The sequence below is a fragment of the Leucopleurus acutus genome (assembly GCF_964270905.1).
Source record: "Leucopleurus acutus genome assembly, chromosome: 10".
Taxonomy (NCBI): domain Eukaryota; kingdom Metazoa; phylum Chordata; class Mammalia; order Artiodactyla; family Delphinidae; genus Leucopleurus; species Leucopleurus acutus.
In genome coordinates this window covers 41982760-41997502 of record NC_139153.1, presented here as the reverse complement: position 1 = coordinate 41997502, position 14743 = coordinate 41982760, and the positions used below count along the sequence as shown (strand labels likewise).

Below are 14743 nucleotides of genomic sequence, written 5' to 3'. Positions count from 1 at the left end.
ATGTGCAAAGGTTCTCAACTCACATGCATTCACAAAGCCTGGCACATGCAAGAGCAATACACATTTATGCAAATCAATCTTAAAGGTGACAAAATGAAACAAAATATTCCCCCCCAATGGTCTTCCTTTAATTCAGAAGTATTTCTTTTAATTAACTGGAAGAACACTCCAGAGGTAGAGGGGAGGCAGAGCTGGAAAAGGGATGCCGGGCGAGCCAAAGAGGTTCAGCTGACTGGCAGCTGATCTGCGGCTCCTAATCTGACACCCTCTCCCTGCCTTACACGCTCAACTCCACCTCTCCCTCCTCCTTCCCCTCCTGCTGAGGCTTCAGCACTAGGGGCACAAAGGCTCCCAATCTGGTCACTCATCACAATCCCCAGGGAGCCCAGACCCATGGGGCGGGTGCTGACTCAGTGTCTCAGGTGAGGCCCCAGGCTCGTTGGTGTTAAAAACCCCACAGGTGATTCTGATGAGAGGCCAAGGCTGCAACCCACTGGTCCAGGGTGACCAGTGGGGTCTGCCCATTAGTGCCAGCACCAAGGACCTGCCATCCACCAGAGGAAACTACCTGGCATTAGGAGTTCAGAGACCTAGACCCAAGCTCCTGCTTTCTGCCTCAGCATCAGTGGGGCCCAGAGAAAGGCATTTGGCCTCTCTGAGCCTCACTTTCCTCACCTGTGAAAGCTCAGTGCTACCTGCCCAATGTGCGCCAAGGACTGTGGTAGGGAAGGGGAGAGGAGGATGACAGGGGGAAGTCCCTGCTTGTGCCAGGGTGTGACACAGACAGGCACTGCTGCTGTGGTTGTCATTATTATTGTTTAGTTTATCACATTTATTTGAGGTCCTCTGATCTTGTTTCAGAGATGTTATATACTTTAATACATGCTGAAAAGTGCTGAAGAATTGTTCACTGCAAAAACAATAATTTAAAAAGAAAAATATACATAATCCTATCCTTTATCAAATCATGTTCTCATATACTTTTTTTTAAATAGATCTTTATTGGAGTATAATTGCTTCACAATACTGTTAGTTTCTGTTGCACAACAAAGCAAATCTTCCACGTGCATATACATGTCCTCATATCCCCTTTCTCTTGAGCCTCCCTCCCATCCTCCCTATCCCACCCCTCTAGGGACATTGCAAAGCACGGAGCCGATCTCCCTGTGCTAGGCTGCTGCTTCCCGCCAGACAACTATTTTACATTCGATAGTGTATATATGTTGATGCTACTCTCACTTCGCCCCAGCTTCACCTCCCACCCCATGTCCTCAAGTCCATTTTCTATGTCTACCTCTTTATTCCTGCCCTGCAACTAGGTTCATCAGTACTTTTTTTTTTTTTTAAGATTCCATATATATGCATTAGCATACGGTATTTGTTTTTCTCTTTCTGACTTACTTCACTCTGTATGACAGACTCTAGGTCCATCCACCTCACTACAAATAACTCAATTTTGTTTCTTTTTATGGCTGAGAAATATCCATTGTATATATGTGCCACATCTTCTTTATCTATTCATCTGTCGATGGACATTTAGGTTGGTTCTAAGTCCTGGCTATTGTAAATAGTGCTGCAATGAACACTGTGGTACATGTCTCTTCTGGAATTATGGTTTTCTCAGGGTATATGCCCAGTAGTGGCATTGCTGGGTCATATGGTAGTTCTATTTTCAGTTTTTTAAGGAACCTCCATACTGTTTTCCGTAGTGGTTATATCAATTTACATTCCCACCAACAGTGCAGGAGGGTTCCCTTTTCACCACACCCTTTCCAGCATTTATTGTTTCTAGATTTTTTGATAATGGCCATTCTAACCGGCATGAGGGGATATCTCATTGTAGTTTTGATTTGCATTTCTCTAATAATTAGTGATGATGAGCATCTTTTCATGTGCCTGTTGGCCATCTGTATGTCTTCCTTGGTGAAATGTCTATTTAGGTCTTCTGCCCATTTTTGGATTGGGTTGTTTGTTTTTCTGATACTGAGCTCCATGAGCTGTTTGTATATTTTGGAGATTAATCCTTTGTCCATTGTTTCATTTGCAAATATTTTCTCCCATTCTGAGGGTTGTCTTTTCGTCTTGTTTATGGTTTCCTTTGCTGTGCAAAAGCTTTTAAGTTTCATTAGGTCCCATTTGTTTATTTTTGTTTTTATTTCCATTACTCTAGGAGGTGGGTCAAAAAAGATCTTGCTGTAATTTATGTCAACAAGTGTTTTTCCTATGTTTTCCTCTAAGAGTTTTATAGTGTCTGGTCTTACATTTAAGTCTTTAATCCATTTGGAGTTTATTCTTGTGTATGGTGTTCGGGAGTGTTCTAATTCCATTCTTTTACATGTAGCTGCCCAGTTTTCCCAGCACCACTTACTGAAGAGGCTGTCCTTTCTCCACTGTACATTCCTGCCTCCTTTATCAAAGATAAGGTGACCATATGTGTGTGGGTTTATCTCTGGGCTTTCTATCCTGTACCAATGATCTATATTTCTGTTTCTGTGCCAGTACCATACTGTCTTGATTACTGTAGCTTTGTGGTATAGTTTGAAGTCAGGGAGCCTGATTCCTCCAGTTCCATTTTTCTTTCTCAATATTGCTTTGGCTATTCGGGGTCTTTTGTGTTTCCATACGAATTGTAAAATTTTTTGTTCTAATTCTGTGAAGAATGTCACTGGTAGTTTGATAGGGATGGCATTGAATCTGTAGATTGCTTTGGGTAGTATAGTCATTTTCACAATATTGATTCTTCCAATCCAAGAACATGGTATATTCCATCTGTTTGTCATCTTTGACTTCTTTCACCACTGTTTTATAGTTTTCTGAGTACAAGTCTTTTGCCTCCTTAGGCAGGATTTTTCCTAGGTATTTTATTCTTTTTGTTGCAATGGTAAAATGGGAGTGTTTCCTTAATTTCTCTTTCTGATTTTTCATTGTTGGTGTATAGGAATGCCAGAGATTTCTGTGCATTAATTTTGTATCCTGCAACCCTATGAAATTCATTGATTAGTTCTAGTAGTTTTCTGGTGGCACCTTTAGGATTTTCTATGTTTAGTATCATGTCATTGGCAAACAGTGACAGTTTTACTACTTCTTTTCCAATTTGGATTCCTTTTATTTCTTTTTCTTCTCTGATTGCTGTGGCTAGGACTTCCAAAACTATGTTGAATAACAGTGGTGAGAATGGACATCCTTGTCTTGTTCCTGATCTTAGAGGAAATGCTTTCAGTTTTTCACCATTGAGTATGATGCTTGCTGTGGGTTTGTCATATATGGCCCTTATTATGTTGAGGTAGGTTCCCTTTATGCCCATTTTCTGGAGGGTTTTTATCGTAAATGAGTGTTGAATTTTGTCAAAAGCTTTTTCTGCATCTATTGAGATGATCATATGGTTTTTATTCCTTGATTTGTTAGTGTGGTGTATCACAGTGACTGGTTTGCGTATACTGAAGAATCCTTGCATCCCTGGGATAAATCCCACTTGATTGTGGTGTATGATCCTTTTAATGTGCTGTTGGATTCTGTTTCCTAGTATTTTGTTCAAGATTTTTGCATCTATGTCCATCAGTGATATTGGTCTATAATTTTCTTTTTTTGTGGTATCTTTTTCTGGTTTTGGTATCAGGGTGATGGTGGCTTCATAGAACGAATTTGGGAGTGTTTCTCCCTCTGCAATTTTTTGGAAGAGTTTGAGAAGGATCAGTGTTAGCTCTTTTCTAAATGTTTGATAGCATTTCCCTGTGAAGCCATCTGGTCCTGGACCTTTGTTTGTTGGAAGATTTTAAATTACGGTTTCAATTTCATTACTTGTGATACGTCTGTTTATATTTTCTAATTCTTCCTGGTTCAGTCTTGGAAAATTGTACCTTTCCAAGAATTTGTCCATTTCTTCATCGTTGTCCATTTTATTGGCATATAGTTGTTTCTGGTAGTCTCTTATAATCTTTGGTATTTCTGCAGTGCCCGTTGTGATTTCTCCTTTTTCATTTTTAATTTTATTGCTTTGTGTCCTCTCCTTTTTTTTCTTGATGAGTCTGGCTAAGGGTTTATCAATTTTGTTTATCTTCTCAAAGAACCAGCTTTTACTTTTAGTGATCTTTGCTATTGTTTTCTTTGTTTCTATTTCACTTATTTCTGCTCTGATCTTTATGATTTCCTTCCTTCTACTGACTTTGGGTTTCCTTTGTTCTTCTTTCTCTGGCTGTTTTAAGTGTAGGGTTAGATTGTTTATTTGAGATTTTCCTTGTTTCTTGAGGTGACTTTGTATTGCTATAAACTTCCCTCTTAGAACGGCTTTTGCTGCATCCCATAGGTTTTGGGTCATTGTGTTTTCATTGTCATTTGTTTCTATGTATTTTTTAATTTCTTCTTTGACTTCTTCAGCAATCTCTTGGATATTTAGCACCGCACTGTTCAGCCTCCATGTATTTGTGTTTTTTACAGTTTTTTTCCCTGTAATTCACTTCCAATCTCATAGCATTGTGGTCAGAAAAGATGCGTGATACGATTTCAACTTTCTTAAATTTTCTGAGGCTCCATTTCTGACCCAAGATGTGATCTATCCCGGAGAATGTTCCATGTGCACTTGAGAAGAAAGTGTATTCTGCCACTTTTGGGTGGAATGTTCTATAAATATCAATTAGATCTATCTGGTCTATTATGTCATTTAAAGCTTATGTTTCCTTATTTATTTTCTGTCTGGATGATCTGTCCATTGGTGTAAGTGGGGAGTTAAAGCCCCCTACTATTATTGTGCTACTGTCGATTTCTCCTTTCATAGTTTTTAGCATTTGCCTTATGTATTGAGGTGCTCCTAGGTTGGGTGCATAAACATTTATAATTGTCATATCTTCTTGGATTGATCCCTTGATCATTATGTTGTGTCCTTCCTTGTCTCTTGTAACATTCTTTATTTTAAAGTCTATTTTATCTGATATGAGTATTGCTACTCCAGCTTTCTTTTGATTTCCATCTACATGGAATATCTTTTTCCATCCCTTCACTTTCAGTCTGTAAGTTTCCCTAGGTCTGAAGTGGGTCTCTTGTAAACAGCATATATATGGGTCTTGTTTTTGAATCCATTCAGCCAGTCTGTGTCTTTTGGTTGGGGCATTTAATCCATCTACATTCAAGGTGATTATCGATATGTATGTGCCTATTACCATTTTCTTAATTGTCTTTTTTTTTTTTTGCGGTACGCGGCCCTCTCACTGTTATGGCCTCTCCCGTTGTGGAGTACAGGTTCCAGATGCGCAGGCTCAGCAGCCATGGCTCACAGGCCTAGCTGCTCCACAGCATGTGGGATCTTCCCAGACCGGGGCACAAACCCGTGTCCCCTGCATCGGCAGGCGGACTCTCAACCACTGCGCCACCAGGGAAGCCCTTGGGTTTGTTTTTGTGGGCCTTTTTCTTCTCTTGTGTTTCCCTGCTTAGAGGAGTTTCTTTAGCATTTGTTGTAAAGCTGGTTTGGTGGTGCTGAATTCTCTTAGCTTTTGCTTGTCTGAAAAGCTTTTGACTTTGGCATTGAATCTGAATGTGATCCTTGCTGGGTAGAGTACTGTTGGTTGTATGTTTTTCTCTTTCATCACTTTAAGTATATCCTGCCACTCCCTTCTGGCTTGCAGAGGTTCTGCTGAAAAATCAGCTGATAACCTTATGGGGATTCCTTTGTATGTTATTTTTTGTTTTTCCCTTGCTGCTTTTAATATTTTTTATTTGAATTTCATTTTTGTTAGTTTGATTAATATGTGTCTTGGTGTGTTTTTCCTAGGGTTTATCCTGTATGGGACTCTGTGCTTCCTGGACTTGGGTGACTGTTTCCTTTCCCATGTTAGGGAAGTTTTCAACTACAATCTCTTCAAATATTTTCTCAGACCCTTTTTCTCTTCTTCTTCTTGGACCCCTATTATTTAAATGTTGGTGCGTTTAGTGTTGTCCCAGAGGTCTCTGAGATTGTCTTCAATTCTTTTCATTCTTTCTTCTTTATTCTGCTCCTCAGCAACTATTTCCACCATTTTGTCTTTCAGCTCACTTATTCGTTCTTGTGCCTCAGTTATTCTGTTATTGATTCCTTCTCGTGTAATTCAGTTATTGTGTTGTTCATCTCTGTTTGTTCGTTCTTTAGTTCTTCTAGATCTTTGTTAAACACTTGTATTTTCTCAATCCATGCCCCCATTCTATTTCCGAGATTCTGGATCATCTTTACTCTCGTTACTCTGAATTCTTTTTCAGGTAGATTGCCTATTTCCTCTTCACTTATTTGGTCTTGTAGGTTTTTGCCTTGCTCCTTCATTTGTGACGTATTTTTTTGCCATCTCACTTTTTTTTTAATGAGTGGGATTGTGCTCCTGTCTTACTGATTGTTTGGCCTGAGGCTTCTAACACTAGGGTTTGTAGGCTATTGGGTAGAGCTGGGTCTTGGTGCTGAGATGAGGAGCTCCGTGAGACCTCACTCCAAAGAATATTCCCTGGGGTGTGAGGTCCTGTTAGTCCAGTGGTTCAGACTTGGAGCTCCCACTGCAGGAGCTTTGGCCCAACCCTGGGCTCGTGAACCAAGATCCCGCAAGCTGCCTGGGGCAGCAGGAAAAGAAAGAAACATACAACAATAGCAAAGTAAAAAATAAAATTAGACTAGGAAACTAACAGATATGTTAGGAAAAATATAAAAATAAAAATATAGATGAATCAACAACCGTAAGGTACATTAGTACCACAATAGTAAAAAAGAGGAGAAGGGAAAAGAAAAAAAATAAACAAAAATTTAAAACAGTGGGGGAAAAGGCCTTGCCTGTGGAGGGTGGGGCCTAAGCAAGGGTGAGGTTTGGGTGGTGGGTGAGGCCAATGCTCAGGACCCACAGGGCTGGAAAACACCCTGGGGGCTGTTGGGGTGCAGCTTAGGCTCAAGGAACAGAAGGGGCCCAGGCACGCTCCCCACCCCTGGTCTCAGAGGGCAGGGGACCTCACCTGGGAGCCCAGCGGGCTTCTTGGACGCCCAGCGGTCTTCCTGGACTCAAGTTGGCAGGGCAAATGCCCTCTGCTCCTCCTGGGTGGTCCCTCCCACCTGCCTCTCCTGATCTCCCCAGCCTCAGGGGCACTGATCCTGTCTGGCCTCCACTTCTCCTCCCCACTCAGTCCCCCTACTGGTTCACTCTGGGGTTTCCTCCCATCTCCTTGGGCATCAGAGTCCCCCACCAGCGGCTGGCAGGCACCCTAGCTGTGGGGAGACACTAATTCTGCGTCTTCCCACACCGCCCTCTTGACTCCACCTCCTCATGTTCTCATATACTTTCTAATTCTTTTATATATATTTTTGTAATTTCATTGTTGCCATTAGGATAGATAAGATTTACATACTTTTTCATTGATTATTATATTGTTATTTTCCTTGTTGCTATATAGACTTCCTTATTGCAATTTAATTTATTTATTTGGCAGGCAAAAGGTGAGTTTATTAGCATAGGAAACTTGTGAGAGATACAAGTGGGCAGGCAAGGCAGCGCAGCAGCCCCAAGAACAGAGTAGGCTACATTTTTATAATCAAAGAAAAACTGGGGAGGGGAGACCACCTCTTCTTCACTCTTGGGCAGCTATCAAGGCTTACATAATTAGTTCCTCCTTTAACCCTATACAGTCTAACCTGGACAGTCGTGGCGCTACTTAAATCATATTTATATTAGCAAAAGGGTGGTAACATATACTAACATATGGTAATTCATCTCAGGTTTTGGTATACCTTATTGCAATTTTAAATGATGCCTTGTTATGTCATTTAAAATAATTTTGCTGTAATTTTTAAAAATAAGTTCATTTATTTATTTATTATTTTTTCTTTTTGGTCGTACTGTGTCTTTGTTGCTGCACACGGCTTTCTCTAGTTGCGGCAAGTGGAGGCTACTCTTAGTTACGGTGCACGGGCTTCTCATTGCAGTGGCTTCTCTTGTTGTGGAGCATGGGCTCTACGCATGCAGGCTTCAGTAGTTGTGGCTCGTGAACTCTAGAGCGCAGGCTCAGTAGTTGTGGCGCACGGGCTTAGCTGCTCCACGGCATGTGGGATCTTCCAGGACAAGGGCTCAAACCCGTGTCCCCTGAATTGGCAGACAGATTCTTAACCACTGTGCCGCCAGGGAAGCCCTAATTTGCTGTAATTTAACAGCCTCCCATCATTGGACATTGATGGCTTCCATCTTGTGTATTTTAACTAGCATCACCATTTTTTTTAAAATTGAAGTCTAGTTGATTTACAATACTGTGTTAATTTCAGGTGTACAGCAAAGTGATTTGGTTACACATATACATGTACATATCTATATTCTTTTTTTTATTCTTTTCCATTATAGCTTATTATAAGATATTGAATATAGTTCCCTGTGCTATACAGTAAATCTCTGTTTATTTTACATATGGTAGTGTGCATCTGTTAATCCCATACTCCCAATTTATTCCTCTCCCCGCTTCCCCCTTTGGTAACCATAAGTTTGTTTTCTATGTCTGTGAGTCTGTTTCTGTTTCATAAATACGTTCATTCATACTGTTTTTTACATTCCACATATAAGTGACATCATATGATATTTGTCTTTCTCCGTCTGACTTTAAGTTGTATCGTTATTATTAGTGAGGGGACTTTGGGTCATTTCTGAATGGTGTGGGGTAAAGCCCAGCACTGTCATGTATTTACCTGGTCACTTTGGTGTTCATGAAGCACTGCTGTAAGGTGTCGGCCAACCTCTGGTGCACCAAGGAGTAGCGAATAAATGCTCTTCCCTTTCCCAGAGATGTTCGGAGCTGGAAAATGTAGATAAAATAGAAATGAAGAGCTGTTAGCCTAACTCCAAATACAGGCCTCATGGATGGCTGACAAAAGCAGAAACAAAACAGGGCAGAAAATGTCACCCAATCCTACCCTACACATAACCTTCACTTACGTCCCTCAAAGAACACAAAACATTTGAGAATGTCACCCCACAGAGGGAGGCCTAAAGTGGGTGGACGTCTTGCAGGCCTCCATCTGAGAATAATCTGTAGACTCCAGCAAACGTGTCAAGGAAGATACAGTCACGAAAGGCTCAAATACCTACTGTGGATTCTACCGGAATGTCATTCTTCCTCCTCTGCTCCATCAGAATCCCTGGGTTTAGAGTCAGAGATGAAACAGTCTGACTTAATTTGGAATATTTACAAAACAGGTTGGAGGTAAATGAAGGGCTTCTCATACCAGAAGTACACTTGAAGAGGAAGAGATGGTCTCAGTTTAGCTAATGCCTGGGCTTATTTTTGAAGTTTTGGGAGAAGAGATGCAGGGGAAGAGGCCTAAGGGGCTTGGCTGGAGCCCATGTGGAAGGGGCAAGAGAGAGGAGGGCAAAAGGCAGAGGAGTGTTAGGGGGACTTGTGATGGATGTATAACTGCCTCCTCTGCGTCCTCGTGGAACCATCACTAAAATCCACGTATCTGTCAATGCTTTCCTAGTTGGATTTATTTTCAGCTATACCAACTCACTGCATTTAGTCAGAAGGTGCCCGGGGGTGAGGGCAGGGGTGTTTCTAGGTGGCCCAGTTACACTGAAGTAATGAAAAATGGGTGTGGTTCTGTTTCAGGAAGTCTGAGGTGGACGGAGGGTCCAGGTGCAGGCCTGTCTTCAAAAACTCTCCCCACAGTGCCAAAACATGGCTTCTAAAGAGGTTTCTGGAAGCTTGTTGTGATGGTGGTGGGGTATGCTGGTCACAGACTCTGGCCCTAGTTGCCAGGATGGACCATGGGCCATGTAGATCTGATCAAATTAGGATTCATGCTCCCAATGTTTCAGCCCCAGAAGCTCAAGATAAGTAGGCAGGAACTCAAAACCTCTCAACCTACCACATGCACCTGTTCTGTCAGGTGCTGGCTCTGAGCAGGGTAAGCCAAGACCCATTCCCTCCTCACCTCTTCAAAGGTCAGAAATGTTTAACTTGGTGGTTGGGGGAAGGGACGGTAGTGGTTTGACCAAAAGATGGTCCTAATCCTCCATCCTATTAAGAAGCCAGCCATGGTGCTGGAATGAGACAGGAAACATGAGGTATGACCTCAAGCACCGGCACATTCATGATGCTATAAACATCCCGGTACCCAGCACCTTTTAGCTCAGAGCTATATGCCTTCTCATTGCTGACTCGAGGAAATGATACCACAATATGCAGTAGTTTTAAAAAATAAGAAGGTGTGAAACCTCAGAAGACATTTATGTAAGAGGCTGTAAGACATTTTTTCCATGTGAGTTTTGTGGGTTTGGGGTATAGCCAGGAGGTCTGGAAATGAAGGTGGGCAGCAGCCTGACGTGGCTTTATAAAAACCACCATGGCACGTCCGTGGGGAGTGTATCAAGACAGATGCCCAGGGGAGAATCTTGATGACATCCCTATGTCCAAATGCTTTTCCACTGATAAGTGAGGTGAGAACAAAGTGTTCAGTGGTGATAACCAGGAGACCCAGGCAGCCGAGAACAGCTGAGCAAGGCATCCTGAAGTGAAGTGTATTGGTCATACAAATGCACACCCACACATAGGCCCTGCAGCATCTAAAAAGAACCCCACATAACAGCCCATGTCTGTAAGCTCCCAAGGGAAGGGCTTTTTTGTTTTTATTTATTTTTGGCTGTGACGGGTCTTCGTTGCTGTGCGCGGGTTTTCTCTAGTTGAGGAGAGCGGGGGCTACTCTTCTTTGTGGTGCGTGGGCTTCTCATTGTGGTGGCTTCTCTTGTTGCGGAGCATGGGCTCTAGGCATGAGGGCTTCAGTAGTTGTGGCACACAGGCTCAGCTGCTCCACGGCATGCGGGATCTTCTCGGACCAGGGCTCGAACCCATGTCTGCTGCAGTGGCAGGCGAATCCTTAACCACTGCACCACCAGGGATGTCCCGGGGCTTCTCCTTATTAATAAAATGGCCATTGTAACAGCATTTAGAACATTTAATTTTTTGAAGGCAAAGAGTTGAGGCTACATTTTAAATCAGGCCTATTAACTGAACTGATTATATATGTAAAAGGAGCTATTTTAAAAGGTCTTTTTAGGGACTTCCCTGGTGGCGCAGTGGTTAAGAATCCGCCTGTCAATGCAGGGGAGACGGGTTCGAGCCCTGGTCCAGGAAGACCCCACATGCCATGGAGCAAGTAAGCCCGTGCACCACAACTACTGAGCCTGTGCTCTAGAGCCTGCGAGCCACAACTACTGAGCCCACGTGCCACAACTACTGAAGCCCGCACGCCTAGAGCCCATGCTCTGCAACAAGAGTAGCCAACACAATGAGAAGCTCATGCACTGCAACGAAGAGTAGTCCCCGCTCGCCGCAAATAGAGAAAGCCCGCGCACAGCAAAGACCACCCAACAGAGCCAAAAATAAAATAAATAAATAAATAAATTTATTATTTTTTTTAAAAAAGGTCTTTTTAAACATCCTTTGGGGAAGGGAACAGTAATAGTTCCCTTATACTGCAAATGAATATACTGCATAGCCTTGTTAGGTTTTTTTGTTTTTGAACTTTTTGAGATCATGGGTCCACTTTCATCATCCACTTTCTTAATTTTTGTTAGCATCTAATCAGAACTCATTGCACTATACTGAGAAGCGATACAACACTTAATCATGCACCTGAATGTCCCACCAGGCAAGATCTCACAGGACGTATCTGTACTACCTGGACATTAAACCAACTCCTCTGAGCCAGGATCTTTCCTCATTTTCTCAGCTGTCAGAAGGTACAGCTGGTGGAAAATGCCCAGCCCTCAGTGTCCACGTGTCTAACACCATCATTCGCTATAAGGAGAAACCCACCTGGCTCCAGCTGGCACGGCCAGGAAGTTCTTCCCAGAGCACCTGACCCTGTGGCCTTTGCGGAAGGCTGGCCAAGGAGCATGTCTGCCAACTTCAAAGGGACCTTAGACTTACTCATGAGATACTGGAAAGAAAGATGAAATATACAAACCCTTTAGGCCTCCTGCCTCAAATCTAGGGGATTACTTGCTCCTTAATGTGCAAAGTTCTTCACTCCCAGATGGACTAGGCTAGTGTGTGTGTGTGTGTGTGTGTGAGAGAGAGAGAGAGAGAGAGAGACAGAGACAGAGAGACAGAGAGACAGAGAGACAGAGAGACAGAGTATGCGTGTTGTTGCTGATCTGGAGTTTTGTAAAACAGCAAAGCCATGGCATTCTGCTCTTGAGGGGCTCAGAACTTAATGTGGGAAGCTGCTTAGTTGTCTCTCGAGATCCCACATCACTCTCTTCATTTTAAATCCAAGTTTCCTGGGCAAATCATAGGGAAAGTAGCCTAGCAAACTCTAAGAATTTTATCTAAGAAACCGATTCTTTTAAAAAAGGTAAAGGTGTCCTAGGCTGTACACCTCTCGGGGGCACCATGAGCAGACCACAATGTGAGCAGCCCACCCTGTTAGGTTACATTTGGGTTGGGGTCTAATACAGTCAGGACTGAGCCACTCCTCGGCTTGGTAAACGCTCACCTAGGTGGCTTCCCAGAGCTCTCAGTGGGCACTGCATATACCTGGACTCGATTTCTTTACTTCCTTCCTACACGTAAACCCTCACTTCCTCACTTGGCTGTTTGCAGCAAAGGTCTCTGCGAGAGAGGTTTAAGGCAGGCAAGGGAAAGAGGTGAGGTCCCTGGCTGCTCTGCTTACCTCTGAAATAGACTTGACGAATCGGATCCCGTCATTGGCTCCTTTCACCTTGGCCAGGCAGGCACAGAAGTAATCCCAGTAGTCCTTCTTGTTGCCCAGGAGGGTGGCCTTCTCTTTCTGATCAAACTGGGCAGGGAAAGGAGAGTGAGGACGTCCAAACCCACTGCTATTTATCCCACCATTTAAACGATGAATAATGACAGCTTCTTAGTTGCCTGGCACTGGGCAAGGCCCTTTATTGGCATTATTTTTATTTACTGGTGAATGAGGGGGTTTTTGCCCTCAATTTACAGGTGAGGAAACTGAGGCTAGGAGAGGTTAAGTAACTAGCTCAAGGTCATACAACTAGTGAGGTTCAGGAATAATAGGCGCCCAAAGGGACCTCTGTGCATAGAGTTGGGTGGAAGATACCAAAGGTGCTATTAAGACATGGTAAAGAAACTCAAATGAAAAGTTTTAAGGGTAACATGAAGAGTGTTAACGATGTCTTGACATAGGGAAATGTGTTAGTGACATTTTATCCGTTACTCAACTCAAGTTTCAATACTGTTTTAATATACATAGAATAAATCCAAATAAATGTCAGCCATGAGCCATTTCAAATCCAAAACTAAAATGGGCTGAAAGAAAAAGCGCCCTATTAATAGTTTCATAATGTAAAACAAGAGAACTAGTTGAAAAGGCATGTGACCAAAAAAGAGGGGATACATGTATACATACAGCTGATTCACTTTGCTGTACAGCAACTAACACAACATTGTAAAGTAACTATACTCTAATAAAAAAAAAAAAAAAAAAAGGCACATGAAAGGTGAGCCTTCAATACACTGAGACACCTCCTCCAGTGGGCTCTCATCCTATACACGTTGGTGGGAGGTGACATTGCAAACTTACGGTGTTCAAAATGATAGAGGATATCTTCCTATAATGTAATGTTCTATAGCATTTTTTTTATTATAAAAGATTTGCATACATTGTTAGGACAACTGGATAAAACAAAAAAAAAAAAGAAAAGAAAAAATTATAATGCCTACACCATCACCCTAAGATAACTTCTGTTATCATATTGGTCCATTTCCTTCCTGCCTATTGTAGTTGCCTGTATTTTTCCACATCTGCAGAGTTCTCTAGATCTGTGCTTCTTGAACCAAGCAGATATAAGCATTACACTGTAAACATGTTAAAAGAAAACTTCCTGAGCTGACCTCAGAGATCCTGATTCAGCACGTCAAGGTGGGAACCAAGAATGCACTTCTAACCGGTTCCCAGGTGATGCCGATGCTGCTGGTCTATGGACCACACTTTGAGGAGCGAGGCTCTAAAACAGGGGCCTCTGGATAATCTTCAGAGGGTCCGCACACTCCTAGAAAATGTGTGATTGCATGTGTATGCATGTGTTTGGGGAGAGATTCCATAGCTTTCACCGGACTGCCGAAGGGGTACGTGACTCCCCCAAAGTTAAGATCCCTGCTATACAGAGAGACCTTGTGACCTGCATTAAGATGACCTAAATCTCTGACGAATGTTCTCGATTCCCAAAACCATCCTGAGGGGCAACATTCTGATTCCTCAGAGGATCACACTTGGAGGCTGGGGATGGCTCTGACCTTCAGTCTAACCAGGAGGGCTCAACGGCTGCACTGAGCTTTCAGAGCTGCGTCCTGAATGTTGATGAAGAAGCCAAGAGGGAGACAAGAGACAATAGAGCAGAAATCAACACATGACAGGAGTCACTTACTTGAAGGAGATACTCAAGTTTATATGAAAACTTATGCAAGCTGGTGCTGTCATCTGTGACGGGTTCCCCTGCTTCCTTAAATTCTCTGCTTAGCTCTGTCACAGCATCTTTAAGACAACAAACAGGAGCATGTCACCAGATGGAGACTGGCCTCCGAGAGAGCAGCGGGATGGCCCCGGGGAGCAGCAGGCCTGAGTGGCCCATGACGGCAAAGCACCGTGCACACGTGGAGCACTACATAAACATCCATGGGCGGGAACTCCAAGTCAGAAGGCGCTAGGATGTCCTGAGAGCCCACAGGTACTTCACAACAGCTCACTGACTGGGCACATTTCTTGGTCATCCCTGTAGGCCCA

General features: G+C 43.0%; 1 protein-coding gene across 2 annotated transcripts in view; it reads right to left on the bottom strand.

Annotated features, from left to right (window-relative positions):
* Positions 1-14743, bottom strand: part of FYCO1 (FYVE and coiled-coil domain autophagy adaptor 1) — a gene marked incomplete at its 3' end in the record, with an annotated part of 83695 nt that overhangs the window by 56577 nt on the left and 12375 nt on the right. For both annotated transcript variants that reach the window (XM_082848548.1, XM_082848547.1), the window contains exons 3-5: positions 14388-14494; positions 12650-12775; positions 8666-8772 (exon numbers count right to left, since the gene is read on the bottom strand). In XM_082848548.1, the coding sequence (XP_082704674.1) occupies positions 8666-8772; positions 12650-12775; positions 14388-14494 (340 nt within the window). The remainder of the gene's footprint in view (positions 1-8665; positions 8773-12649; positions 12776-14387; positions 14495-14743) is intronic.